We start from the raw sequence: 27,883 nt of genomic DNA, 5'->3' as shown, positions 1-27,883 counted from the left end.
CCCAGAGGTGAAAATGATCGGTTAAAGCAACAATTTCTAGAGAGCTCTCACCTTGTGGGCAAGGTGAATTTGAGAGGGGTGGATTGTTCATGAACCATCCTAGATCCGACTCCAAGAAACCATTTTAGATCGAGATCCGCCCAAGAGACCCAGTTTGATAGGGATTGAAGGACCTCCTTTTCTATTTAGATTCTTATTTTTTGTTTTTCACTTTTTTTAGGACTCTTAGGTGGTCCTTTACTTCTTTGAAGACTCTTAGGTAGACTCTATAAATAAGTATTATTAATCTTGATTAATTAAGAATGAAATTAATGATTTTTTGTTCATTCTCTTATTTATTTACCTATTTGTGTTTGAGACACACCCTCTTGCTAGGAGTATATTAGAGAAAAATAATTTAAGAATGATTAGAGCAAAAATTGAATACATGGAATGCAAGTTTAGTAGCCAAGTTAGTAAGATCAATGTCTTAAATGCCATAAGTTTTCCTATTTAGGGTCTATATTTAAAGAGAATGATATATTTGAAAAAAATTCACTAATAAGATTAATGATGGTTGGGCTAAGTATAAACAAGTTAGTGATGTGTTATATGATAAAAATTATTTTTATGATTGAAAAGACAATTTTACGGGATTGCTATTAAGCCAACACTATTGTAATAAATCCAATGTTTGGGCCATTAAGAAATGACAAGAAAGTAGCCTGTTTCTTAGCATAGATGCATATGCTAAGATGAATGTTTGAGATTATAAAGAAATAAAATTAAAAATAAATATATCATAATATACTTAAAGTGTCAAATCAATAAAAATAAAATAATTGGATTTCATTTAAGATGATGTGAAGATGTTGCAATGAGTGGTGATACGAAAGATTATAAATTGACCCAAGTGGTAGCTACATGAGTAAAATTTTTGACTGGCAAATCTTACCCCGGTGTAGTTAGGATAAGGCTTGATGATGATTTTTGAAAATTTAAATATACCAAGATTTTTTATTTATTTATCGTGAGATTCTCCTTTGCTGAAAAATTCCTGATTCTCCGGTGCCACTGAATAACTCGGTTTTGCCATTGGTGTGAAGTGAAAACCGAATCTATAGCGAAACGTTTTGGAAATGAAAACCGCCCAGTCCGGTTTGCTGACACAACGGACGTGACGACGTACTTGTATCCGTAAACTGGTGACTATGCGCAGAAGATGAAATTACCAAAATACCCCTTCTCTTTTGGCGCGCATTTCCTCGTCCGTCGTCTCTCTCTGGGTGCTGTGCAAATTCTTCGTCTTCTTCGTCCGTCTTTCGATGGATTTCAATCGATTCAGGCCGTTCGAACCTTCCAGAAGTCTCAGCAATGGCTTCTTCACCAACGAAGCCATTCGAGGTATGGAATTAAAGGAAAACCTTAGATCAATCCCTTCTTCTCCTTACATTTTTTCGGACATTCTCCTCTCTGAATCCCTTTTCTGGTCTGATTTTCAGCGGGATATATCGCCCGAGACCTTTTCGGGAGCCACCTGCTGGAGAAAACCCTGAGTTCGAGGGAGGCCCTGAGGTGGGAGATCGAGAAGCAGAAGATCCGCTCGGAGCTGATCGTTGCGGACATCGTGAGGAGGCGCCATCTCGTGGAGGAGGTCCACCGGCAGCTCGCGCTCGAGCGGGAACTCGCACTCCGGCGGGAGAGCCGATTGCTCGACTCCTTGGCCTCTCGGGCGACGGATGTTAAGGCGGAGAATCGTTTCTCGCTTGCGCCACAGCCGTTGCCTGAGTCAGGGTCCGTGATCGACTGGTTTCGGCTCGAGGAGTCTGCTTCGGGTGACCCAGGGTTTTCGGAGCCGGGGGCTCAGAAGAAAGCGTCTGTGGCGCCTCCTGTGAGTTTGTTCAAGAAAGAATCACTTTTTTTTCTTCCCATTTTTCGCCGAAAATTACCTGCGTTTCCTTTGCAAACCGCTTTTAACATCATACTTTGTCCTTTTCGCTTTCTATTCGTGTGAATACACATTCCTAGAAGCACAAATTTTTGCTTGGGGAAAGAAAGTTTTATTTTTTTTAATGGTAAATTCGCATGTTTTTATTCTTGATGACAACACTCGTCTTTGCGCCTAATTTTAGAGCGCATGCGTTATTTGTTTCTGGATATATGTTTTCAGAAAATCTTCTTTTCAGTTTTTCCCTTTATGATGGATGGTCTCAACTGCTGGCTCCATCGACAAACAAGATGTTATCGTCTAATACGCATATTGTACCTATTCGTTTATTCCTCCTGTGTGTATTTTGATTGTTGGGGTCATAGCGAGCGTTTTGTACGGAAAACATGGTTTTGCATTATGGGTTTTCCTTGCTCGAAGGTTCATGGATGTTGCTGCCCTATTTGCTAAAGTTTGCTTCTTTTCAGCCATACCTTTGTTCCTGTTGTCAATCCTTTCTAAAACAAAAGTTTTGCCTTCCTCTTCAGTTGATAAGTATGGTCCTATATGTATTTTGAAGGAAGAAAAAACTATCTTTCTTTTTCTTTTTGGATAGACCAGGTGGGGTTAAGCAGGCCCCTATCAGTTCATTAAACATATTATCAATTTACATTGTTCTTCCTAAAGGAAGCTAATCCATAAAAAACAAATAAAAATTCATGAGAGTTCCTCCCAAACAAAAAATCCAAGACCCAAACTCTGTTAGAAGCATAGTCACATATATCAGCGATATTTTGAAAATATCAGGATATTATCGTGATATATTCAGCAAATGATAATATAGGTTAAATATCATGATGTTTTCAAAAAATCACCAGTTTGATAATATCGTGATATTATCACTCTATTCTCGTGATATTTTCATGATATTATCAATTAGTTTTACTGTTTTTATTTATTTTTTACATTTTAATATGTTTTTCTTCTTTTTTTTATATTTTTTACTTATTTCATTTATTATTTATGTATTTTTTGTCTAAACATGATATTTTCTTATTTATTTTTGTTATTTTATATATTTTTTAAGCCCCGAGATTTTCTCAAGATTTATCACCAAACCTATATTATCGCGAGAAATTGCCTCTTGAGATATAGTCAAATACTGATATTTGTGACTATGGTTAGAAGGACACGTGAGTCTTGTTCAGGCTCACGGTGGACTTGGTCTCTCTCCGGACTCTCACACTATGGAGGACTCTCTCAAGAAGGACTCCCTAAAGAAGGAAGCTCACATGAAGGACTCCCTTGCATTGGAGTCTCATGTGTTAGGGACTTGCATGATTCAGGGCTCTCAAGAGTCCAAACACCAAAATCGTGTGGACCTCTTGGTCCCCTTGATTTCTCAAAATCGTGTAACCTAGAGGTCCTCCTAAGTCTATAAATATAATAATAATCAGAGCTCTCAGGTGACCTGAAGTGAGAGTCTTTCCCATGGATCTAGGCATGCTTTCTGCTGAACCACATAAATCGTTTTGCCAACTTTGTGTGTGTGTCATTTTAAACTCAATGACATTATAGTGGACTTGGATAAGATCAAGACGAAAACCATCTTCTTTACACACAAACTCAATGTCATTACACTCAACTATCTGGGCTTGAAAATTTTCTTTACAATTCTGGATCTAAGATTAAATGATCCAAGACCCAACTCTGGGCTTTCCATAACCAGATTAGACTTCTTTAAGCGTCCCACTTTAGAAGGTGATTTAGTAAGAAAGCCTTTCCTAATTAAAGGTTTCTTACTATTATGCTTAGGCATATTCTTTCCCTCTAATGTAGGGCTAAATTGAGAAGGATCTCCATCTTTAATTGCCTCCTCTACTATGGAATTCATATTACCCGTTAAAGCCCCATTCCTTATCTTATTAGGAGACTTTAAAAAAGACTCTAGATTAGATGAAATCTCAGCGTCCATATTGGCCTCATCATATTTTCTCTTTGGATTATCCAACATGGTAATTCCATCATTTACCAAATCAGAAATTTCTACATCATAAAATGGCATCTCTTCAAGCCCTTCATAAGCTTCATCTAAAATAGGCAATAACTCATCCAACAACTTATCTTGAGGATTGCTAACCAACTCAAGATTTGTTTCCTCAAGTACACTAGATTTTGCAACATCATCCAAATCCTTCATGATTTGACCTTTCCCTTCCGTCAAAGATACCAAAGCTGTAGCAGTTACCTTAGAAACATCCTGAATAACTGAACTGTCCACATTTCCAATATTGACCTCTTCAATCAAAGAATTCACAATATCCACTTCGGCCATAGAGGCACCCACCTCATCAGGATTCTTTCTTAGAACACCGGAATCTCTATCAGCTTCACCTTCAGCTGCCAAAATCTGCTCACCAGATTCGTATTATTTATCTCCTCCACCAGATAAGAAACATCAGGTTCAGTTATCAGGTTAACATTAGAAACATTCATAGACAATCCTAATACTGAATCAACTGAATTAATATTGGAACTAATTCTGAACTCATCAAACCCATTAACAAACTCCGACATGATTCTTCTAGGACTATTATAGTTAAACAATAACACATCATTAATCCCATGATTATGGTCTGCTTCACCTTCTATTTCCTGAGCTTCTGAATTAAGAACATAAAAATGGTTGCTAATTTGCATACGATCCAATGAATCTCCTTGTTCCTTTGACGACATTTTTGGAGTCCAATGATACAAATTTTTTCTTTTCCATATGCTGTTCTTGCAACAGGCTTCTTGCCATTATCAATTCTCCTAAGTTTCTTTGGACGATACCCAACAAAATGGTTCCTAGATTGACAAAAGGAACGCAATGAAGTTGACCCTTCATATTCAATTTGAAGATCACCAGAAAACTGATCTCCAATCGCAACTGAAACCTTTTTATTGACTTACCAGGGCAAAGTGCCAGCTACCTCTCAAATCAGATCTATTGTCAATAGTAATTATCTTTGCAGCGATAGCTTCTACAATACACCAAAACACCTCCTTACGCCAAACAACAGGAGGAAGATTATATATTCTGGCCCAAACTGGAACTGAATGAAGACCATGAAGTTTTGGAATTCTTGAGCCATCCCAGGTTTCCATTAACAAGTTTCGACCAACCAACATTCAAGAACCCTTTGTTAAAACGTATTGTAAGTCTCATGATTAGCAAAAGTAATAACAAACTCACTTCTCGACTATGTCACATGGACTCGGCTAGGGAGGCGCCGCACCCGAGTCGACACGCCCCGACACGGGTGCGGACACGGACACGGCCCGGACTCGGTCAACACCGAGTCAGACTTGGTCAACGAGTCGAGGCCGAGTCCATCCTTGTTTTGGACTCGGTCAACATTGACTGAGTCCAAAAATATCAAATTTTAGGGCAAAAAAAAAGATTTTTTTATATATTTAAAAAAAAAATAGCATGAGTCTCAAACATAAGCCCTCCCCGCCCGCTGACCACGCAGTGGGACCCGCGCCGGGGGAGACCCCAGACCCCTTTTTCTGCAAGGGCAAAAGTACAATTTGCAAAGTTTGTAAAAACACTCATGCTGGTGCCAAACTTTAGAGGACAATATCCACATATATGCACACACTGGATATATATATATATATATATATTTAAAAAAATATCTATCTATATATATATATATATAGTCGAGTCCCTGTGTCCAAAATTTTTAAAATTGCGCCGCACCCGCACCCGCACCCATGTGACATAGCTTCTCGACAATGATGAAAAACAGGCCAGTTCTTAATATTCCACCTCTTAATCAGTTCTTGCACAAAGAACTGACACTCCATAGCTTTTTTGCCCCACTTACTAACAAGTGAATACTTCAACCTTATATTCTTGGACTCGTAAAAACATGATGGTATATTAATGATCATGTGGTCCATATCTTCTAATGGAGGTGGTAGAGAATCCGGATTAGGAATTAGAGAACACCCTACCACCTATGCCCATGATCGATTAACTGAGAGTTTTTTGCAGCTATCCTTAGAATCAACATCAAGAGCACCTTTTCCACGACCCTGCTGAGTAGATGCACCAACTACCTTCTCTGATCCTTCTTGCTAGAGAAGAATCCACTCAAACAAAGGTTGAGTTGTAGTCAGTACGCCATGGCCTCTCTTCTGAGAGGAGGAAGAAACCCTAAGGGGCGAGGACCCGAGTTCTCACCCATCTAGCCAGATTCCAAAACAATATATATTTCAAGTCAGTTTTTTGGTCTCTTTTATTTGGAACTTGGAAGATTAGAAAATCATATATAAGTAGTCCAAATATGAAATATAATGATAAAGAGAGTCAAAAGAAAAGCAGCATAGAGCAGAGAAAAAGAGAGAAGGTTAAGTTAAAATGTCTGGCATACATTCATTGGCGAAAAGGAGCAATGAGTCTTGAGGTTGGTTGTGAATTGGCATGTACCAATCCAGCATGAGCCACCATTTGCTTATGGTGTGGTATTTTCTCCCTTTAACCAAGATTCAGCTTGCTATTAAAATCAATCTCTCCAATAAGGATTTCCAGTCAGCTGATTGATCTGTCCAAGCCATTTCCCTCAAACTAGATTAGAAAGGACAAAAACAAACTAAGAGTGGGCATCTCTTCATGGAAATAAGAAAGGAGTAGGTGCTGGCTAAGTAAATACTCTTGGCTGTATGTTAGACTGGATTAAGGATCTATCCAATACCACATGCCAAGTGAAAAGTATTGCTCTAGGAATGGGACTCGAACCCCAAATGACCCTTCTTTGAGAATGGGGCTGGAGTTGCCTCATTGAGTTATCTATAGCAGAAATGAGCAGGGTATCCCAGATTTAGTGCAACCCCAGATGAAATCTTCTTCTTCTTGATTTAGTTTTTGATTGTGCATCATTAGCGGATTCCACTCAGAAAATTTAGTCTGTTGGAAGATGTCAAAGAACCAAATTCTGAGGCCCTTACCAATCCAGGACAAGAAGCCTGCTGCCGTGCAACCCTTGGATCTTGGATCTGGCCATATGAAAAAATGAAGATTGCAGGAAATTTGGCAGAAAAGGGGGCTAGTCCAGTCCTGTTGCCCTTAAAAGGGATCTGTCACCTGCTTCCCACCTGTAATCTAATTCTCTCATTGAATAATTCTAAACTTTTAATCCCTTTCCATAAACTAGAGGCAGAATGACATTGTTGGTTTGGAACTCATTGCAGGCATGTTGGTATTCTAATTTTCCTTTTAAGACATGAAGCCAAAAAAGCGTCTTGTGCTTTTTAACTTACCATCTTTTAAGTTTCATTACCAAGGATATGTTGCATGCTATGTAAGACAGACTCTTCTAACAGGGCACCGCACCCGCACCCGCACCCATGCGGCTGCGATACTTGGATACAACTTCTTTTGTGTCAGGTGAAGTCAACCACACTGAGGTCCATTTCTGTCCAAAAGTAGATTCAGTTAATCCTAACCAAGTCCAGTTTTATCTATATCATATATGTAATTACATAAATGCACACACCCGCACCCAAGTTTTTTTAAAGTGACACATCGCCGCACCCGCACCTATGTGACATAGGTTGCATGTAGCCACATTTTTTTCCATCTATGACTGTACATTATTGAAAGTCTATGTATCTATGTAGTATAATGTTTTACATTTCTGCGTAATATCTCTTTATTAGGTCTTATTGTACATACCCTATAAAAAAGGGGTATTTTAGACTTTTTACATTTTTCCTTTGTTGTACACTTAAGGGTCGACCCTTTTTATGTAAGTGAGGACCCCCTCACACAATATTGCATTGTGAAGTAAACAATGTTTCTACTCTCCATTTGAGCTCTTTGTAAACCCTAGCTCCTTTCTCTCTCTATTCTCATAAACTTCAACGTGGTATCTGAGCTAGAGGGTGCAAGAAAGAAGAGCTGGAAGGAGGAGAAGGTTGAGGTTATGGTATACGTCATCAAGGAAGGAATGACTGGCCTGCTCAGACCAGTTTTAGTTAGTTTGAATCCACAACTTGTTAGGGCTTGATTTTAGAAGATCTACAAATCAAACCCCATTGAATTTGGAGTTGTTTTGGATTTTTGGTGTTTTTTTCAAGATTTTCTGAGTTTCTTGAAAAGTTCAGCCCAAATTTGGGAAAAACAGTGAATCTGCTTCAATTTTTGGTTTTTGAAGGCTCAAATCAGTTTTATTCATGTTGTTTTTGCTATAGAAGGTCGGAGAAACTGATTGGGTCAGCTATTTTGGGATTTTGGAGGAGATTTGAGCAAGTTTTGAGGTGTCTATAACTTGCAATAAGCTATTTTTTTTTAAGGTGCCGACTACCCCTATTTGCTGAGTGTGAGCTGGGTATGTGTTGGTTCAGCATATGTTGTATGTAGAGAGTGCTTTGTGACTTCCATTTGCTTTTTGGTATCTTTTGTTGGGATTTTGGTGAGCTTATTTCCTTCTATTTTTGTTAACATTGGTTGTTTGTGTAATTATGGAGAAGGGATTTAAATTATCCCAGTTAAGTTGAATGAGACTAATTATTTATATTGGGCTGATTTTTTGGAAGCCGTTGTAAAGCCCGTTTAAAAAAAAAAAACCGTGTCGGACATGTGTCAGACACGTGCCCTGCACGCGTCGGACACGTGTCAAGGTTGGTCCCTTGTGTCGGACCTGGATCCGAGCTGGACCCGAGCCCGAACTCGAACCCGGACCCGGCTTCTCGAACGATCGAGAAGCCTGTGACTTTAGGCGTCTCGGGAGAGGGGCGGAAACCCTCGCCCCTTCTCTCTCCTCTCCCATTCTTCTCTCGTTCCTCCCTGTGGCCACCGACGCCAGCGACTCATCGCCGTCCACCGCCTTCGTCTCGTGTGCTGCAGGAAGCCGACCACCTGTCCGCCTCCCGCCTCTGGCCGCCTCCTAGCAGACGTCGGCCATTCCCCCCTTCGAGTCGACGTCGGCGACTCGCCGCCGGCCACCGCCTTTGTCCCGACTACTGCAGACATCGACGACAGTCGTCGACGACCTTCGACAGCCGGCAACCGACGCTGACGGCAACCTCCAAGCTCTGGTGACCCCCCACCTTTGCCGACCCCCTTTCGTTCCCTGTGTCGCGGGACGCCGACGATCGTAGCCTACGACAACCTCCGAGCTCCGACAACGCATCGCTTCCTCCCCATTTTCTGTGGCCACAACGACCAGAGCAGCCGACGATCTTGCCGCCGACCTCTTGTCCGACCGTTGGTTGCGCCAGAGCCCCCGACGTCGGAGTTTCCTGTCCTTGATGCCTTTCCTGACCCGTCGCCACTTGCAAGCATCCCGTGCTGCCGCCGGCGATCGGAGCTGCCGACGACCAACCCCGTTCGGCACCCTCCTCCCCTCTGGTAAACCCTCGGCAACCCTTGTTCCCGGCGCCTCTTCTCTCTCTGTGCTCGCATTCCGGCATCGCTCACCGGTGACTCCCCCGTTGTCGTGGTCTTCCCAGGTAAAACCCCCTTCTCCCTTCTTTTTCTCCTTTGTGCGGGGTTGATTGACAGGAGGACTGAGCCCCCTGTCGTCGCCTCTTGTCGGTAGGGGGTTTCGTTCCCCCTGTCCTTGCTAGGTCGGTAGGGGGGCTCCGCTTTCTCCCTGCCCTCCTTGTTGTGCTGACAGGGGGCTCCGTCCCCCTGCCATTTGTCTTGTCGACAGGGGGTTCCTCTCCCCCAGTCCCTTTTGTGTTTTCTGGCAGGAGGCAAGGCTCCCCCTGCTTTTGTGTTTCCCGGTAGGGGGCGGAGCCCCCCCTTGCTCTCCTGTTGCCTCTCGGCAGGGGGTTTGGCCCGCCCCCTTGCCTCCTGCGTTTTGCCTGCAGGGGGTGAGGCTCCCCCCCCTGCCTTCTTTTGTGTTTCTCAGCAGGGGGCGAAGCCCCCTGCCTTACTGTTTTCTAGCAGGGGGCAAAGCCCCCTGCACCTTGCTTGTTCTCCGGTAAGGGGCTTTGCCCCCTTTCCTTGTTCTTGCTTCCTGTCTCGTTCCCAGCAGGGGGCTGTGCCTCCTATCCTGATTCATGTTCTGACAGGGGGTGTTCCCCCCTGTCTTGTTATGGCAGGTGTGGCAGGGAGCCTCTGCTCCCTCCCCAGCCTTTCTCTGTTCTGGCAGACAGGGAGCTCCTGCTCCCTGCCTTTGCTGCTGTTGCCAAGCAGGGCTGAGGCCCCTGCCTTTGGCACCCTTGTCTGCAGGATGCAGAGTTCCTGCATCTGCCTCCTGCAGGTAGGACTCCTTGCTGCCTTTGTCCCTCTTCTGCAGCTCCCTGCCTACTCTCATGTTTGGGGTTCGGTACCACTGCAGGTCTTACCGGACCCGCTTTTCGTTTATATTACGACATATACTAACGTTCTAAGCATTGCAGGTTGAACGGTGGATCCAGCTCGCCCTTGTAGCTCGAGCTCGTGCTTACCTACGCCGCTGGCGTACGAGGACCCGCAACCCCTCAAGGTAGGGGATTCTTGCGTAAAAGGACAATGAACGGATAAATGCTAAAATAAGGAAAGATAACTAAAAGAGGATGATATATGTATACGTATAATATATATATGCATGTCTTTATATTCAAGGACGCGGTTTCGCGATCCTTGTCCTCTTTACTTTTCTTGCACTTTTCTTTCTGTTGCCGCCGCGCTATATGTGCCTAGGCTTTTAATTCATGTCCTTACATTTCATGTCTTTTAACTGAAGGATGCAGTTTCGCGATCCTTGTCCTCTCTACTTTTTCGTACTTTACTTTCCTGCTGCCCCGCGCTTTGCGCCATGTCATTTACTTGTATGTCTTTTTATTGCAGGATGCAATCTTGGTCCTTCTTTACGTTCTCGTACTTTACTACCTGCGTTTACCTTTGTTGCCCCGCGCTTTATGCGCCATGGCCTTACTACTTGCTTTACTCTTCATACTTTACTTTCCTATTGCTGTGATGCTGGCCGTCGCACTTACTTTTGTATGTGTTCGTCTTTACCTTGCTGCCGCACTTCGTGCATATGCTTTGCTCATGCATGTATTTTTATCTCTGTCATATGCTTCTTTACTTGCTTATGCTTATCGTTTTATCGAGGTACAACCTCATGCCTCGTGAGTCGTCCTTTACACTTGCTTAGTTAGTATAGGATCTCATATCTCGTGAGTTACTTACGTAGTTGTCTGCTTGTGTGTTTCGATGATCGAGGTATGATTTCATACCTTATGTGTAGCTCTAGCGTTTTACCCTCGCGGTGCAGCTTCGCCCATCGAGTCTTGCTTCTCGATTTACCATTGTATTAGTATGTGCACGAGTTTGCCCCTTGTCAGCTTGCACTCCTTGAGTGCAGTTTCGAGTGTATAGTGTATATCGTTTCACTTGTCTTAAAAGTCACGACGCACTCCTATGCACTTCGGTTCTCCAAAGATGATGGTCTTAGGTGCAACCTATTTACAAAGATGTATAGCTTTGTAAAGCAGAGATAGCGTCTGGATCTCTCAAATCGGTGTATTTGGGAAATGTGTGTTACAACCTCAGTTCGCCTATCCGATACGACTCAGATAACCCTGTTTAGGAGCCTGTGCACGAGTAGGGCGAGAATCCTATTAAGGTACTTGCGCCATCACTAGATCGACGTTACATCACCTTTGATGCGAGACCTAGTTTCTAGGCTTTCTGGTTAAACCAAGATAGTAGCGTCTTCCTTCCTTCGTGAAGGTATTGTTGTTGGATTTCTTACGAGGAATCTATGTTCCTCCTCTTGTAGTTGTATCCTTGGTCACGTACGATATGTTTGGACTACGAAGAGCAGGACGAGAGGTCTGTAGTAACCCCTAAACGTGTATTGACACATTAAGCTAAATCCTGTATTGTTGATTTTCGCTTAATAGGCAGAATGCTTGCGATTGTCTAAAGGACCCGAGCACGATAAGTTGGAACTTGAATGAGTTCACTGTGGACTTCTGTAAAGCAGAAGTGTTGAGGGATTTCCTGCGAGAGATCCTTACCCCTCTCATCATGGTTCTACTTTTAAACATGTATGTTGCATACCGCGGTGAGTAGGATAAGAGGTCTGTGGTTGTCTCGAACGCGCAATGGCGCGTGTAATTCACATAAATGATAATCATGCGCCTTCACAGGCAAGATGCTCGAGTGGGTCGAAAGACCAGAGCATGTAAAATAGGACGACGGTTAAGAAACCTCCCGTCGTGCTCATTCGGGACGATTCATCAAGAGAGAGGATGGATGGTACAAAACTCTGATGGACAATCATTAATGGCAATCATGGGCAAAGATCTGACTTCTCTAGTCATCGGAGGTTAAGGGAAATACTTCAGGCCACTTCTGCAGAAGTTCGGATGCGCATCCATGGGCCTTTGTTTGCCTTTGGGGATTTACTATCTTGGTCACTGGCCATCTCCTTAGGAAGCGAATTCAGTCAGTCATTCGGGGTATAATAAAATACATAACATAATGGACCCCCGAATCGATCTCGGCTGTTTCTACGTTTTTGCCTTATGTGTACCCACAACGGCTTGCTCATAATGAGACAAGATATAACTTACACACATGACTATGAGATATGTGTGTTATGATGTGAATTGATTGCTTATAATACTAGCATTATGCTAGTTGTTACGTATTGTGATATAACTGCTATCGTATGATTTCTTATCATGAGTAGCTTATGATGCAACGACTTATACTTTACGATTAGTATAATCACTTGTCGATGTAGTGTACCCATTGCTATGAATGCTTGTCTTATTCAGTTGCTTGTTTGACTGGTGGACAAAGTTAGTTACTCTTCACCTATAGTATCTGTTGGATTGCTATAGTCGCTTGTTTAGTACTATGGTCTTCACTGCTCTTGTATGTAGCTGTTTGCTTTACTAGAGCTTTGCTTACTCCACAACACGTTTGGTTATTTCTGCTAGTCTTGCTTTTTCCTACTTGATCTAATGATTATCTTACTTATTGCAGCATTTGTACCTTCTTGTCTTTTGCACCCCTACTAGTCTGTTGTGAGACTGACCAATTTCATGGGCAGGTGGTGAACAAGTTATATAACTTGCGATGGCACGATGACGTGATGCGTTCAAGGCGAGACCCCTTTCCTGACGTTGCGCTTCCGGGGACCCTTTTGGTAAGTGTGATATAAAGTTTCTTTGAAAGTATTTATTCTGATTAGAACTCTGGATTACTAAAACTGTATTACCAAAACGTGGTTCTTCTTTTCATTTCAATAAAATATATACTTGAATTGTAAATCGGTTTGTAAAAGGGGAAGATTGCATTTGTGTCGTAATGCGCCAAAAGTCTAGGGATTTGCTATTTTAAACCTAATCTTCCGCTGAACGTTTGTTTCAAACTCTGATAAATGATTGATTTCAAAGCTTTCAACCTTTCTTGTAAAATGTTTCAAGTTCACGATTTTGGGGCGTTACAACCGTAGTTGTTGGAAAATGTTTGGGAGGTTCCTTGAATGGTTCAAAGGCAAAACCCAAGGTTTGTGATGAGGGTTTTGATAAGTCTATAGAGGAATGGGTCATGAACAATGCGAGAGTCAAGGCATGGATTCTTGGGTCCGTGGAACCGAGAGTTGCCTTGAATATTTCAACATTTCATGAGGCAAAAGAAGCTTGAGTGTACCTCAGGCAAGTCTATAAATAGGAGAATTGGGCAAGACATTATCAACTCATTCAAGAGTTGAGAAGTATGCCCCAAGAAAACAACTCCATTGAAGAATTTCATTCAGATGTGCAAACAATTTGGGATGCCCTTACACTTATGGAGTGCGAGAAAAAAATGTGAGAAATGTACAAAATGTGTGTCTTATACATGTCAAACCTGTTTGGGGTTTCTTGATGAACACAGGGAGTTTGATAGAGTTATTGAGTTTCCCATGACTCTTGAACCAGAATTTGATAGAACGAGTGCCATTTTGTATCTTTCTCACTTATCTATAACTCAAGTCATTGCACAATTAATTGCAGAAGAGACTAAGATAAAGTCTCTTGTATCATATTCATCCGAGGATAATGTCATGGCTGTTTCTAGGCAGATGGGTGGTAAAGTTGGTAGAAGTGGTGATAGGACTGGAAGACGAGAAGAGTTGGGATTTGGTTGGAGAGGTGACCTTAGTTCCGTTTAGTGTCACTATTGCAAGAGCTTTGGCCATATAAAAAATTTTTGTCCCATTCTCAAGAAAAAGAAAAGTGGTGCATATGCATATTCTTTTGAGAGTGAGAGTGTAATGCCCAAAGATGAGCAACTAGGTGGTCTATCGTCCGCTAGTAGCGAAGTGATAGGTAGTGGGTAGCTTCAGAGGTTAGAGCGGGTTCAGTATGAGTTTCAACATCAGATTTAACAGCTGCAACTTCTTGCTTAGTCAACCATTGGTCCTTTCTCTGCCACTCCTACCTCCTCTCTGATACTGCTTTCTTAGGTATCTCAGATCATTCTTTTGGTTGGCTAATAGACTTTGGAGCTTCATATCATATGACAACTTATGAGTATGTCCTAGCCGACTGTCGACTCTGCAGTGGTATTTTTCGCACTACAGATGGTTCTTCTATGTTTGTCTCCAAAGTAGGTTTAATTACTTATGATTCTATCTTGATACTAAATTCAATCTCTTGCAAGTTTACCATGTTTCAATCTTTGCTATGAATCTTATTTTTTTGGGTCAAATTATCAAACTTAACTATAATGTTATATTCTTTCTTGTTGGTTGTGATGTACAAGATCAATTGTCAGGGATTGATCGTAGAAAAAAAGGTTTATACTACCTGGACTGGATTGATATGAGGAAGCAGAAGGAAGTTGGAACTGGAGCTTCAGTTATAGATGAGTCTATTGTTAAAAATTATAAATATATATATATATTTATTTATATAAATATATTTTTCTCTTTCTTTATTTATATATGTGTGTAACTAGATTAGTAACTAGGTTAGAGTAGTTAGGTTAGTTTTTATTTTTTTTTGGTCTTGTTTGAACTAGTCAACACTTGTTGACTAGTCAACAAGAGAGTCGTTGGGAGGCCCAACGGCTCTATTGAGAGCCGTTGTCGTTGAACCCTCCCAACCCAACGACTCTCTTGGAGCCTCTTATGTTTGTGTATATATAAGGGTTGAAACCCCTCTCAAATGTAATGCTTCCTGCATGAAGGTTATCAATAACATATTATTTATTTTTAGCTTCTTGTCTTGCCCCTTGTTTGGGTTTTGTGAGAAAGCCCATTTGTGGCTTTTTGTGTTCTTTAGCATTGTGGTGGATCTTGTTGGTGTCTTCCGTTTTCTTTACATGGTATCTGAGCAAGGTTCACTCTTTACTCTTGAGGATTGCGTATTGTCTCGTTTTCCGTGCTTGTGGGAGAGAAAAAAATTTCTTGGTGATTCAAGTGCTCGTGTGTTTGTGGTGGTGTGCTTATACTACTACTCTCACCTTTCTCATTTACTTCTCTTGTTCTTTTTTCTTTTCTTCTCTTTCTCTCTACTTTGTAAGGATGGATGACAATGAGAAAGTCACCATCGTACCCATGAAACTCAATTATATTAATTTCATAATGTGGTCTTCAATAATGAAACACCATATTTGGGAAAATGATTGTGGGGATTAATCCACATGATGGACAAAAAAGTTCAGGTGACCTCCTATCACTCGGAGGTTAGGAGGTCGGGTTATCCTTAAGATCTAGGGATTGAACCTCGCTAGTGCACTGGAAGGATGCATTCGAAGCGGCCTGGTAGGGTCTCCAGGCATGAAAACTGTCGCCCCGCTATGGACAGGGTCATCAACCCTCTCGAGTATACAAAATACATAGTATAATAAACCTCAGAACATCGCGTTGATGCCAAAGTCATGCTTTTCCCATGTACCAAGGGGTGAATGGTTAATATCGAAACAATGCTTTAGCTATAGGTTCGGCGATGAATGAATAAATAAACGTGCGTTAGTGTTACTCATGCATAACCTTGTGAGAGTTATTGATATCGGTACAATGCAGGACCGATCAGGCAAAGGCCCAAAGTTGTATCCGCAAGACTAAGTTAAGCTCGAGGAGCTCTTGCTTTGATTCATGGGATATTGATACGCTAAGTCGTGGAAACTTGAACTACGTTGTTTTCAACTACAACCTAAAGAGGCTCCTCATGTTTACAAGCTTTATACTTGTTAGAATTTGAATGCTTTTCTATCAAGAACATCAATGGTTCTAACCTCATTTTATAGGGGATATAAGTATTGAACCTGCGATGTGATATGCAGAGCAGGACGACATCAGGTTCTAGGGTTTCTCCAGACTGTGTTGAATATTTCATTTATAAAACCAACTTTATCTAATACTGCTTTACCAATTAGTGTTGTTTGTAATAAATAACTCGTTTTGATTTGCTTAAATAAAATACTTTGATGGTCAATGAGTGTTTGGCCACATACATGTGACTTACCCAACATCTTCTAACATCGATGACCAACTATCATCTATTTCTGCTGCTAAAAATCCTTTTTAAATTTTGCTGCAAAGCAAAAAAAGAAGAAGAAGAAATCTATGAATTTTTGACCAAGTTTTGTATAATTAAAAATATGTATGAAGGAGTAATAACCAATGTCCGCACTTGTGGAGGGGTGACAACCAATTTTCCTATAACGGTTGGGTTACATCAAGGATCTGCTTTAAGCCCTTTCCTATTTGCTATAGTGATGGATGAGCTTACGAGATCAATTCAAGAAAATGTGCCGTGGTGTATGTTGTTTGCTGATGATATTGTTTTGATTGATGAGTCTAGAGCTGGGGTTAATGCTATGTTAGAATTATGGAGACAGACATTGGAAGCAAGAGGTTTTAAGTTGAGTAAGAGTAAGACAGAATACATGGAATGTCGATTTAGTAAGCAACGAAGTAGTGATGGGAGTGTAGTGAAGCTTGGTGAGCACGAAATACCGGTGGATGATTCTTTCAAATATTTGGGATCTATCATTCAAAAGTATGGAGAAATTGATGGAGATGTAAATCATAGGATAAAGGTTGGGTGGATGAAATGGAAGAGTGCAACTGGAGTGTTGTGCGATCGTAGAATGCCATTGCGGTTGAAGGGAAAGTTTTATAGGACGACTATTAGGCCCGCTTTACTATATAGTACGGAATGTTGGGCTGCCAAGAGACATCATATTCAAAAAATGAGTGTAGCTGAGATGGATGTGTGGAAATACAATAAAAGATAAGATTCAGAACGAGAAGATACGTAAGAAGGTAGGCGTTGCACCCATTGAAAATAAGATGAGAGAGAATCGTTTACGGTGGTTTGGACATATTCGACGAAGGCCTAATGATGCTCCAGTTAGAAGGATGGAGAAATGGGAAAATATATTAGTTAAAAGAGGTCGGGGTAGGCCTAGGAAGACATGGATGGAGGTGATAAGAAAGGATATGAATGCTTTGAACCTCACCGAGGACATGGCATTGGATAGAAATGAATGGAGGAGAAGGAAGGATTCATGTGGAAGACCCATAATGATTTTCTTTGTTGGTTCATATCGCCGACTCCAATTGTTTTGGGATGAAGGCGTAGTTGTTGTTTGTTGTTGTTGTTATGAATTTTTGACCAAGTTTTGTTTTGAAAATCCGGGGCGTTGCAGAATTGGTATTAAAGCCTAAGTCTGAGAAACCTGGTTCGAGATCCGTCATGTTTGCAATATCGCAATGTAAGTATTACTTCCAAGTTTCTGATCTTGTAAAAACTTTTGTTAAATATAGATGGCAACCTACGACCCGAGAGGGTATTGTTATCGGTGTTGTATCGTGCACTCCGAATAGTTATGTCCATTCGAAGTCCAGGATTGTTAGTTCTATGGCGAAGAGGGCATTTTGCTAACGAATGCCAAATGCCAAAGGAAGTATACCGTCGACATGGGTAAACGGTATACACGTGGTCTTAAAGGCGAGACCTCACGCTTGAGTGGACCCCATCACTCCAACGTAGGGAGTAGTAGTACCCCATTGACCTCTGTAGGATCACCAAGCCTGGGAGGCAATGACTGGCTTTTCCCTGCTACGTTTTATCGCTCGCCGAGCTATTATCTCAAAACACCTACTCCTGGCTTGGACTGCCCAAACGCGACACACAACTCCTTCTACTCGTTAATTGTAATCTTGGACTCTCCGAGTTGTCATTCTGCCATGTCTCGGAATGGACATGCATCACCGGTCTACCCTTCGACTTCACCCGAGAGTGCGAAAATATTGCCTAAGCAACCTCCAACTGCAACCAAGCCAAGGCAATATGGCAATAAACAAGCCTATCTAAGGCAATTTATGTCAAAAGAAGAAACCCAGTTCTTAAAAACTTATCGTGTTTTGAGTCAGTGGACTCACGTGTGAGGTTTTCGCTGCCTATGTTCGCCAGTAAGGTGCAACCCTTGTAATTATGGCGATGCGTGCGTATTTGTGCTACAATATATATATATATATATATATATATATATATATATATATATAAAAGTAAATTTTTACTTTTCTATATGCAATCGAAAAACCGAATCACATTAATTGTATGTATAGATAAATGACTCCCACGACGAGGAGAACCACGCCAAGCGAGGAGTCCCATACTTAGGGGTTCCTGCTAAAAACTCTCAACAACTTGGTTACTGCCATCTATGAGACGAGGTAGGAACCGACCCCACCTCGAAATGAGAACACTTGAGGAATTACTTACGAGAAGTTCCTAAAGCTAGACTCATCGATCTTTGCCGGTAGAACTGATCCAGAACTTGCAAAAAGCTGGATCGAAGAGGCGGAACATGCGTTTCTAGTGCTGTGAGTGCCAGAAGAAAGAAAAACGAATTTTGGCACATACCGGTTAAAGGACAACACACGAAAGTGGTGGGATACCACTAAGATTATCCAGTTCTCAGAGTACAAAGTCATCCCTTGGGGTGACTTTCAAATAACTTTCCTGGATAACTATTTTCCGCTACATTTCCGGAATAGGAAGAAGATGAAGTTCTTGAAACTAGAACAGGGTGGTATGGGTCTCATCAACTATAATACCAAGTTTTAGAACCTTGAGCGATATTGCTCTAAGTTATTTGAGGCTGACCAGGAGAGGGCCGACAAATACATTAACGGGTTGCGGGAAGGGTTGCGGTCTTGTGCCATAACTAGTATGCCCCAGACTTTCCAAGCTGTTGTGACAACAACTTCGAGGATTAAAACGGGCTGGGAGCGATCTAAAGGGGTCGCAGGAAAGAGACTTGTAGCAAGCAAGGGGAACAACATGAGAACATTCCCAAGTGGGCAGGAATCACTACCACCTTACCGCAAGAGGGAGTTTTAAAGAAAGAACTCTGCTCCGCCGGTCGTGAAACCACCATCGAGGCAAGAAGCGGTCCAGCCTGACTAGTAGTCCAACTCTGGCTGTCAGAAGTATCGCTCGACCTAACCTGGAAAACCTTGTCCTCGCGACATGGGTGGTTGCCTCTATTTCGGCAGGATAGGCCACTACGTGAGGAACTACGCCAAAAATGTAAGATTCGTGCCTTAAAAACAAAAAAATTTGGATCAAGGTTGGATCCAACCCCCCCCCCCCCCCCCCCCCCCCCCTATTTAAAACCCTACAAGGGGGGGGGGGGATCTCTGCTCACCGGAGCCTCTCTCCGACTCTTGCCCTTCCTCTCTCCCCTCGTCTCCCTCTCTCTCACGCCGATTCCCTTTCCCCCTGTTTCCTTCTTCCCGTCGCCGGCACACCCGTACCATCGCTGCCCCCCTCCGGTATGCTCCCTCCTCCCCGTTTCTTCTTCTGCCTTCTCTATTTCCCTGAGAGCAGCAACCACGTTCGGCTGCTGCTCTCTCTCCCTCGCTCATTCTCTTTGTTGCCGGCAGGAGGGTGCCGCCCTCCTGCCCCTCTTTCTTTGGCATGCCTGAAGGGAGGGTGCCGAGCACCCTCCCCTTTCTTTTTCCCTTACTTTTTCAGCAGGTTGTTGCTGCTGCTGTGCTAGGGATGACTGACAGGGGGTGGCTGAGGCTGCTCCCCTGTCACCCCTTTTTGTCAGGCATGCCCCCTCTGTCGACTTCCCTTGCCGACACTCTTTTGTTTTTTGTTCTTCTTAAGCCCGAGCTGGGCTCGGGTTTCGTCGCTCTGCCGCACCACCAGTGGCAGGCAGGGGCCTTCGACCCTCGGCATCCACTGCCTCCGGTAGTGGCATGGCTGTCAGCCTTCTTCTTTTTGGTGACAGCTACAACATTCTGCTACAGCTGTCCCTTGGGTCAGCCTACCAAGCTGAGCTCGGTTTAAATCGAGCCCAACCCGATTCTCTTAGTAGAAAGACCGAGCCTAGGCTCCTTCCTGTCTTGTTTGGGGGCCAGACCTAGCTCGGCTATCACCGAGCGCAACCTGAGTTGACCCTGTAACCCGAGCCAACTCGTGTGCACCGAGTCTGACTCGGTTCTTCCAAGCCCGGCTCGATCCGCTCTATTCGAACTGGATTCAAGCTCGACTGTTTCAACATAATCGTCATTGCCTTTCATCAAAATCTAAGAACTTGACATAGTGCAATCAATTGCAGCGTACCACTTCGGCATAACGGACGTGACATGCTTGCCAAGGCACGAGCCTTTAAAAACCTACGTTCGGAATCGTCAGCGAGTCCGACCATCTCTGAGGTAGGAAAAAGTTGCATACGAAGACAAATGACAGAATACTTCTAACTTATATATATATATATATATATATATATATATATATATGCTTTTAACTCAACGACGCAGTTTTGCATATTCTTGTCGATTTAAAATTATGTCATTTACTTTGTTGCCGCGCTGTTATGTGCACAGACTACTGCTTACGCAATTTATTTAGCCGATGTATGGTTTTATACATCGTGCACTGCTTATGCAATTTATTTAGCCGATGTACGGTTTCGTATATTGTGCATTGCTTATGCAATTTATTTAGCCGATGTATGGTTTCGTACATCGTGCATGGCTTATGCAATTTATTTAGCTCGATATGTGGCTTCGAACATTGGGCCTTGCTTTATGTCATTTATTTTGCTACGGCGACGCAACGTGCCCAGGCTTACGCTTTACTATATATGTATTCTATATACATATACATATGACTTTATAAGGTACGTGTACTCCTGCCTACTTCAGATTATGCGTACTTTTAGAGACGCAGATTTGCGTATCCTCACCAAGCCTTTATTTTTAAAAGGTTTTCACATGCAAGATTTCAAAGCTTGTATTATTTGTTGTTTCGAAAAGCAAAACAAGTATTTGGCGTTTGCGTATTCACAATTGAGTCTTTCTCTCAAACTTGCGTAACAGAAGGGCTTCGACTACGTAGCCCTAAGTGGTACGTATGTTCGGTCTTTCGTTTTTGGTATCCGAAATGACTCAGATATTTCGGGCCTAAAGCAAGAGACTTTGGAAATTTCTAAATGATGCTGGGGTTTCTTTCTAACAGACTGATATCCCTTTCATCGTAGTGGTACTATCAGACATGCACAACATGTTAGTACTACGATGATTATATGAAAGGTTTATGGAAACCTCGTAGCATGAAATTGCACGATGATTAAAAGAAAGTCACATAAATAGTGATGATTCGCCTTCACATGTAAGATGCTCGATTTGGTTTTAAAGACCAGAGTGCGTAGAATGGTTCATAAGTTAAAAATAGAACTTGACATACCCATTCGTCTTTTTGGTTCCGTCAAGAGAGAAGATGGGATGGTACAAAAACTCTGATGGATAGGTTGTTAACAACTACGCTCCTCGAGTAGCAATTGACTCGATGTTTCTGATCATCGGAGTTAGGGGACTGGGCTACCAAAAATTTATTCTAGGTGGTAGGTCCCAATGACTTCTGCAGAAGTATGGATGCATTCTCTTGAACAAGTGCCCTCTGGGGAATTCTCAAGAAAATAGGCGAAAATACAAATAACAAGTGATAACACTCGAAAGTCCAATAATGGATAAGAAATCACAAGCACGTAAAGTGCAAATATGCAAACCCACTAAGGGTAAATCACAAGCACATAAAGTGCAAATACATGAACCCACTAAGGGAAAATGCCAAAAGGCAAAAAATGAATCAATATTATCAAGAAGAGGCGAGAGAACAACAACTTAATGTAAGGAGAAGCACCCCTTTATATACAAAGCAAAAGAGAGAGAGAGAGAGGGAGCATTGGGGCTCCCCACAAAGGAGTCGTTGGGGACCCCAACGATTCCCTTTGTGGGGTCTCCAATTATCCAAAAAAGGGAAAAATAAAAAGAATAAAATAAAAATAAAGAAAAGAAAAAACCTAAAATAAGTTGTTTTAAAACAACTTTTATTATATGTGAAAAGACCAAAATACCCCTATCAGGTATTTTGAATAAAACAATATATATATATATATATATATATATATATATATATATAACACGCCCCCTCAAACTTTACGGGGGAGAAGACGAAAAGTTTGAAAAAACTAAGGGAAGGTCTCTACGTCTTCAAGGAAAATCTCTATCTTTATGACATCTCAGAATTTTTTTACAAATATAAGTCTTCAAAACGCCTGTAATGGTGATCATCCCCAAGCACCTTCATTAGCTATCTTCATGATGTATCGAATGTATCACATCTTAAAGATCTTGTAGAGAACGAACAAACCAAAAAAAGACTCACACAAGAAAAGTATTCTAGCCCAAGAGTTGCAAAATTTTAAGAACAATATATTTTAAAGCAAGAATAGAAGGGTTTAATCAAAATTGTAATAATTTTTTGAATCATTAGATATTAAGAAAGACAAGAGTATCCTTCAAAGATTATATTAAATCATAATCAACTTATTTTTCATAACATTGATCATAAGAAGATTTGATTATTTAAAGGACATATGATTCATTAAGAAGAGATAATTTTATGCATAAAAAATATCTTAAGCATTTCAATCAAGCACCATGTGAAAATGTCTTCAATCTTTGAAAACGAATCAAGTCAGAAAAAAAATAGCTTCAATAAGATCAAGTTCAAAGATGACTTGATTAACCCACAAGAATCACAAAGAGGCCAAGTGCATAAAGACACAATGAAATACTCACTAAGGAGCACAAATGCAAAAAGGCATGAAAAAAAGTTAATCTTTATTGAGAGAGAAGGTGCTCAAAAGCTTTATAAAGAGCTAATTAACTTCATGCATATAATTATGTGAACTATGCTAATACACGTATATCCATTATGCAGTTAAAGCATCTTTAATGCACATAAAACAATAATGAAAATATAACTATTTTTATCAATAAAAGATGAGTTAATTAAATTTATGCCTATCACAATGTGGACAAGATAATTAATTAGAGACATAATTCACTCACACATCCTTGAGTGAATTTAAGTATAGAGGACCAAATATCAATATATATATATATATATATATATATATATATATATATATATATATATATTACCAATGAAATGCATGATCTTTTATCGATAAATATTTTTATATATGTTACCAATGAAATGCATGATCTTTTATCGATAAATATTTTTCCATACAAAGAAAAAAACTAGTAAAGGTTTAGTTTTTTTTTTTTAAATTCATCAAAGAATTAAAAAAGCCCACATGACAAAGGGAATGATATATGCAAATCAAAACCAATTTGCGAAAGATGACAAATTTAAAAAAACCTCATAAATATCAAGAGATGGTATTTTGCAAATCTCAACAATAGTTCATCCACTGTAAGCAATCACCTCATTAGATCTCCAAAACCCACAAATCAAATGTATAACGACTAAAACAAGAGCATAGATACAATGCTACTAAAGGAATAAAACACACACAAAGGTGTGTAAAAACCAAGGTTGCCAAACTAGGAAGCGGAAGCGGGAAACGATACGGGAAGCAGAAGCGGAAGCGAAAGCGAGAAGTGAGGCATTTTAAAATTTATACGAAGCAGGAAGCGAAGTTTCAATTTAAAAACGAAATATGAACAAAAAATAAAGCCATATGGAATCAAACAATAAACAAATAAAAACTAAAATAAAATTGATCATTCTTATATTTCATGATTTTTCTATAAAAGAATTAAATTTTTGTTAAAATCTAACAATGATGGTTACCAATTTAAAGAAAGTACATGGAAAGTGAGTGAAAGAGTGAGAAAATACATGAAAAAGATGAAAATAAATATGAGAAAAGTAAATAGTATACATAGACCATGTGTATGAGAAACATAGAAGAAGCATGGGGGAATCGAGCTTCCCATGAAGTTTCGGAAGCGAGGAGTATCGTGCTTTCGAAGCGAGTTTTCGGGAAGCAAGCTTCCCACCTACCTAAGAAGCTTCCGGTAACTCTGGTAAAAACCAGAGTTGCCAATTGAGGAAGCGGGAGCGGGAAACGATACGAGAAGCGAGACACTTCTAAAATTTTAGGAAGCGGAAAGCGCGGGGCGACTTAGGAGCGAACCAGGAAGCGTCTCGGAAGCGACCTAGAAAGCGACGTAAGAAGCGAAGAAGGAAGCGACGTAGGATTCGAGTGAGAAGCGAAAGGGAGCGAATACGAATCGAAAGGGAAGCAAAAATGTAATTATATATTTTTATTTTATCAAAAAATAAGATTTATGTCATCATTGACAAAATAAAACATGTATCTAAGATAATAAATAATATAAGTTGCATTTATCTAACAAATGCATCATATTGTAAATATCAAGCATTTAAAAAATAATACATCAAAAGAAAATCATAATTCGCATTGTTGTTGCAATCATTTAACAAATGCATGCAAACACTAAATAATGCATTAAGAAAATAAATAAATTTGATTAAAAAGCGTACCTTTTTCAACGAAATAATCAAATGACTTGTTATTTGATGTTGTGATTGTTGTAAATCTCTCTGCAACATAGAAAATGACAAGTCAATAAACTCAAAGATTACATAGAATTATAGTTAAAATTTTAAGCTATAAAGTCTAAACTGTAAATTATAAGCTATAAAGTTCTAAACTTCATCGTGCAAGGTTCAGAATAAAAGTACATATCAATCAAAGTTATCAAACCAACAAAATATTATAAGACCATGACAAAAAAGTAACATAAAGGTTTCTAAGTTGGACTACTCCAACTACATCATCAAAAGAACAATTAATAATTCAAGAGTTCATTAATCTATCATCTTTCTCTTCCCCTTCAAGTCAACAATAGATTGAGAACTTTCTGCATCATTATGTGCTTCTTATCCTCCACGACCATGTCTTCTGCTCTTTCCTTCATTTCCTATAATGAATAAGTCAAAAAATTAAAATGTTCAAAAACCAAAATTTAAAATATAAAAAATACATGTAAGGAAAAAGTAAAAATAAAAAACACAAGATCAACATACCTTGTCTAGGTCTCCTGTTAAAGAAACGATCAATCCGACCTTGAGGAACTGATGGTCGCTCTTGTATATCTACAGTTCTACTAGCTCTGTTGGATTGATTTGTATCCTCTTCAACTTCATTTGTACGTATGATTATTGGAGGTAATGGAGCTCTTAGTTGTGCATCTTTATGTTTGGATTTGGAAATAGTGCTTGATTGTTGTGCACTATCATCCAAATCTCTCCAACGCATGTCTTCTAATTCTTCTACAATAGGTAGTTCTGAATTGATATCCCATTTTCGATTAGGTCCTTCTTTATAGCGATTGTTGCACCTATTTATAACAAGAATATAAAATATGAATGGTAATAAATAATCAATGATGTAAAAAGAGAAAAAAAATATCAAAACAAAAGTACAACACGATTTAATCATACCTGTCAATCAACCGAAGATTGGAATGAATATACACCAAGGTATCAGCACGATCTTCATTGAGCCTATTTCTTTTAACATTGTGAATGTAACTATAGGTGCTCCATACTCTTTCTGTAGAAGATGTGCTAATAGGTTGAGCTAAAACCTTAATGGCTAATACTCTCAACTCAGGTGTATCACCACCATAAAAACGCCACCAATTAAGCACCGACATTGTAGGATTCAATGCATCTATTTTTGCTGTGTTTCGGCTAAATCTTCCACTTCTTGATGCAAAAGCCACAAGTTGTGACCTATAAAGTGTAGAGAGCTCTTCATTTCTAGACGATATCACTTCAAGCGCGAGCATTGCACCATCTAAGATATCATTATCCTTTTTTGCAAAAAAATATTTAATAATTATAACAAGAAAATACAAATGAAACAAAAAAATAATTAAATCATTAAACATTAAACTTTATTAAATAGATAGAATAAAATTTTTACTAGGAGAAACTTGTTTGACCCCTCCTGCTGCTGGAATCTTGAGATACTCTAACTCGTAATATTTTGAGCATGTGGGCTAGACTGTGGAGAGGCATGTTCATTCTATCACATCTATTTGAGACAAACTTATGAATCTTTTCATACAAATTTGGGTGTCCTTTTCGATTGTCTTTTATTTTTCCCAACATGTTGTTCATGCCTTCATACACTTCACCAATTATAGGACCTTCCCGATCACAAAATTTAATCATCTTATATATAGGTTTTGTAATCAATAATGCTAAACGTACAGCATCCCAATATTCTTTATCAAGAACAGTTGTTTTTGTTGTAACAACCTTTCTTTTCATAGTTTCATCCGTGCATGATTGCTTCCACTCGCTCCATCTATCTGAAATTAGTGTTAGTTTCAAGCTCTTCCTCACATCAAGCAAGCGCTTCAAAGTAGTATAGTGTGAAGCAAACCTTGTTTTTGCAATATTTATTAGCTCTAATTTTTCATTGCTTCTAAAGATTGCTAGTGCTTTTGAATGATTTGTGATATACTTCACAATTTCTTTACTCTGCAAATATGTTTCTCCCAACCAATGAAACTCTTGCGCCAAATCCTTAAAGATCAAATTAAGTGTGTGCACAACACAAGGTGACAAACAAATATACTTATATGTTTGTTTTAATTCTTCACCTGCTAACTTGCAATTTGCTGCATTGTCTGTGATTACTTGCACTACGTTAGAAGGCTCCACAAGTTTGAATCCCGTCTTAAAAAATTCGGCAATGTTTGCAGCTAACTGTTGCATATTAGAAAAATCGCTTGCATATAAGAACATTGAGCTAAAACAATTTGAGGCAAATATATTTATCAAGTGTTTGTTCTTGATATTTGTCCAACCATCCGAGACAATGGAAACTCCAAACTCTTTAAACTTTTCTCGAAATTCATTTAACTCACTGTAAACACACTCTTTCTCATTGTCAAGCAACGTTGTTCTCGCTTTTTCATATGATGGGGTTTATATCAGACACTTTACTAACTACAGATATCATCTCTTCCTAATACGGTGATCGAAGCATATTGAAAGGTATGCCATTTACATACAAAAATCTGCTAATTTTATGATCTACATCATCTCTTTCTACCTTTTTAAAGGTATCACGAATATCAACTATGCTTCGGCTTCCACTAGATGATGTAGTCATACTAATAGGTTTCTTTGGTTTATCAATTCTTGATCTCCTCAACTCAAATGCACTTGATGAAACCTCCACTCGTCGAACTTGCCTCTTAATTTTTCTTGCCAATTCTGCATTTTTTGCAACTAAAGGACAAAAGGCAATCCCAACACTTTGTCCCTTTGCAGCTCCCATGAGATGTGCAAAAACACGAGTATATGACCCATGATAAATATTTTTGCAGTGCCTGCACATAAAAACTTGGGTTCCACCTTGCTTTCCTTGCCCACTCTTCTTTTGTTTCATTAGATGGCGCCATAGGACTGTTGTTTTATGCATGCTAGGTGGTTCATCATTTTGGTCATCTTCAGAATAATAGTCATCCAAGTCATATTCTTCTTCATCTTCCTCGTCAAAACAATTTTCATTTTTATCCTCAAACTGACATGGGCAATCAGAATCCTTGCCCTTCCTTGCAATGTCTTTCCGAACAACACTAGATGATTCATGCTCCA

The 27,883-nt window shown here is 40.1% G+C and overlaps 1 protein-coding gene across 2 annotated transcripts in view; it reads left to right on the top strand.

Annotated features, from left to right (window-relative positions):
- The first annotated feature begins 1,256 nt into the window (after positions 1-1,256).
- Positions 1,257-27,883, top strand: part of LOC149848977 (uncharacterized) — a 54,743-nt gene continuing 28,116 nt past the window's right edge. Inside the window, exons 1-3 of one of the 2 annotated variants that reach the window (XM_090013033.1) lie at positions 1,257-1,383; positions 1,482-1,870; positions 12,958-13,053. In XM_090013033.1, the coding sequence (XP_089869159.1) occupies positions 1,305-1,383; positions 1,482-1,870; positions 12,958-13,053 (564 nt within the window). In that variant the 5' untranslated portion in view covers positions 1,257-1,304. The remainder of the gene's footprint in view (positions 1,384-1,481; positions 1,871-12,957; positions 13,054-27,883) is intronic. The other variant, XM_090013037.1, reaches the window with a different exon arrangement.

Source organism: Nuphar pumila, chromosome 1 (genome assembly GCF_984573655.1).
Source record: "Nuphar pumila chromosome 1, dmNupPumi1.hap1.1, whole genome shotgun sequence".
Classification (NCBI taxonomy): domain Eukaryota; kingdom Viridiplantae; phylum Streptophyta; class Magnoliopsida; order Nymphaeales; family Nymphaeaceae; genus Nuphar; species Nuphar pumila.
This window is presented reverse-complemented; position numbering and strand designations above follow the sequence as displayed.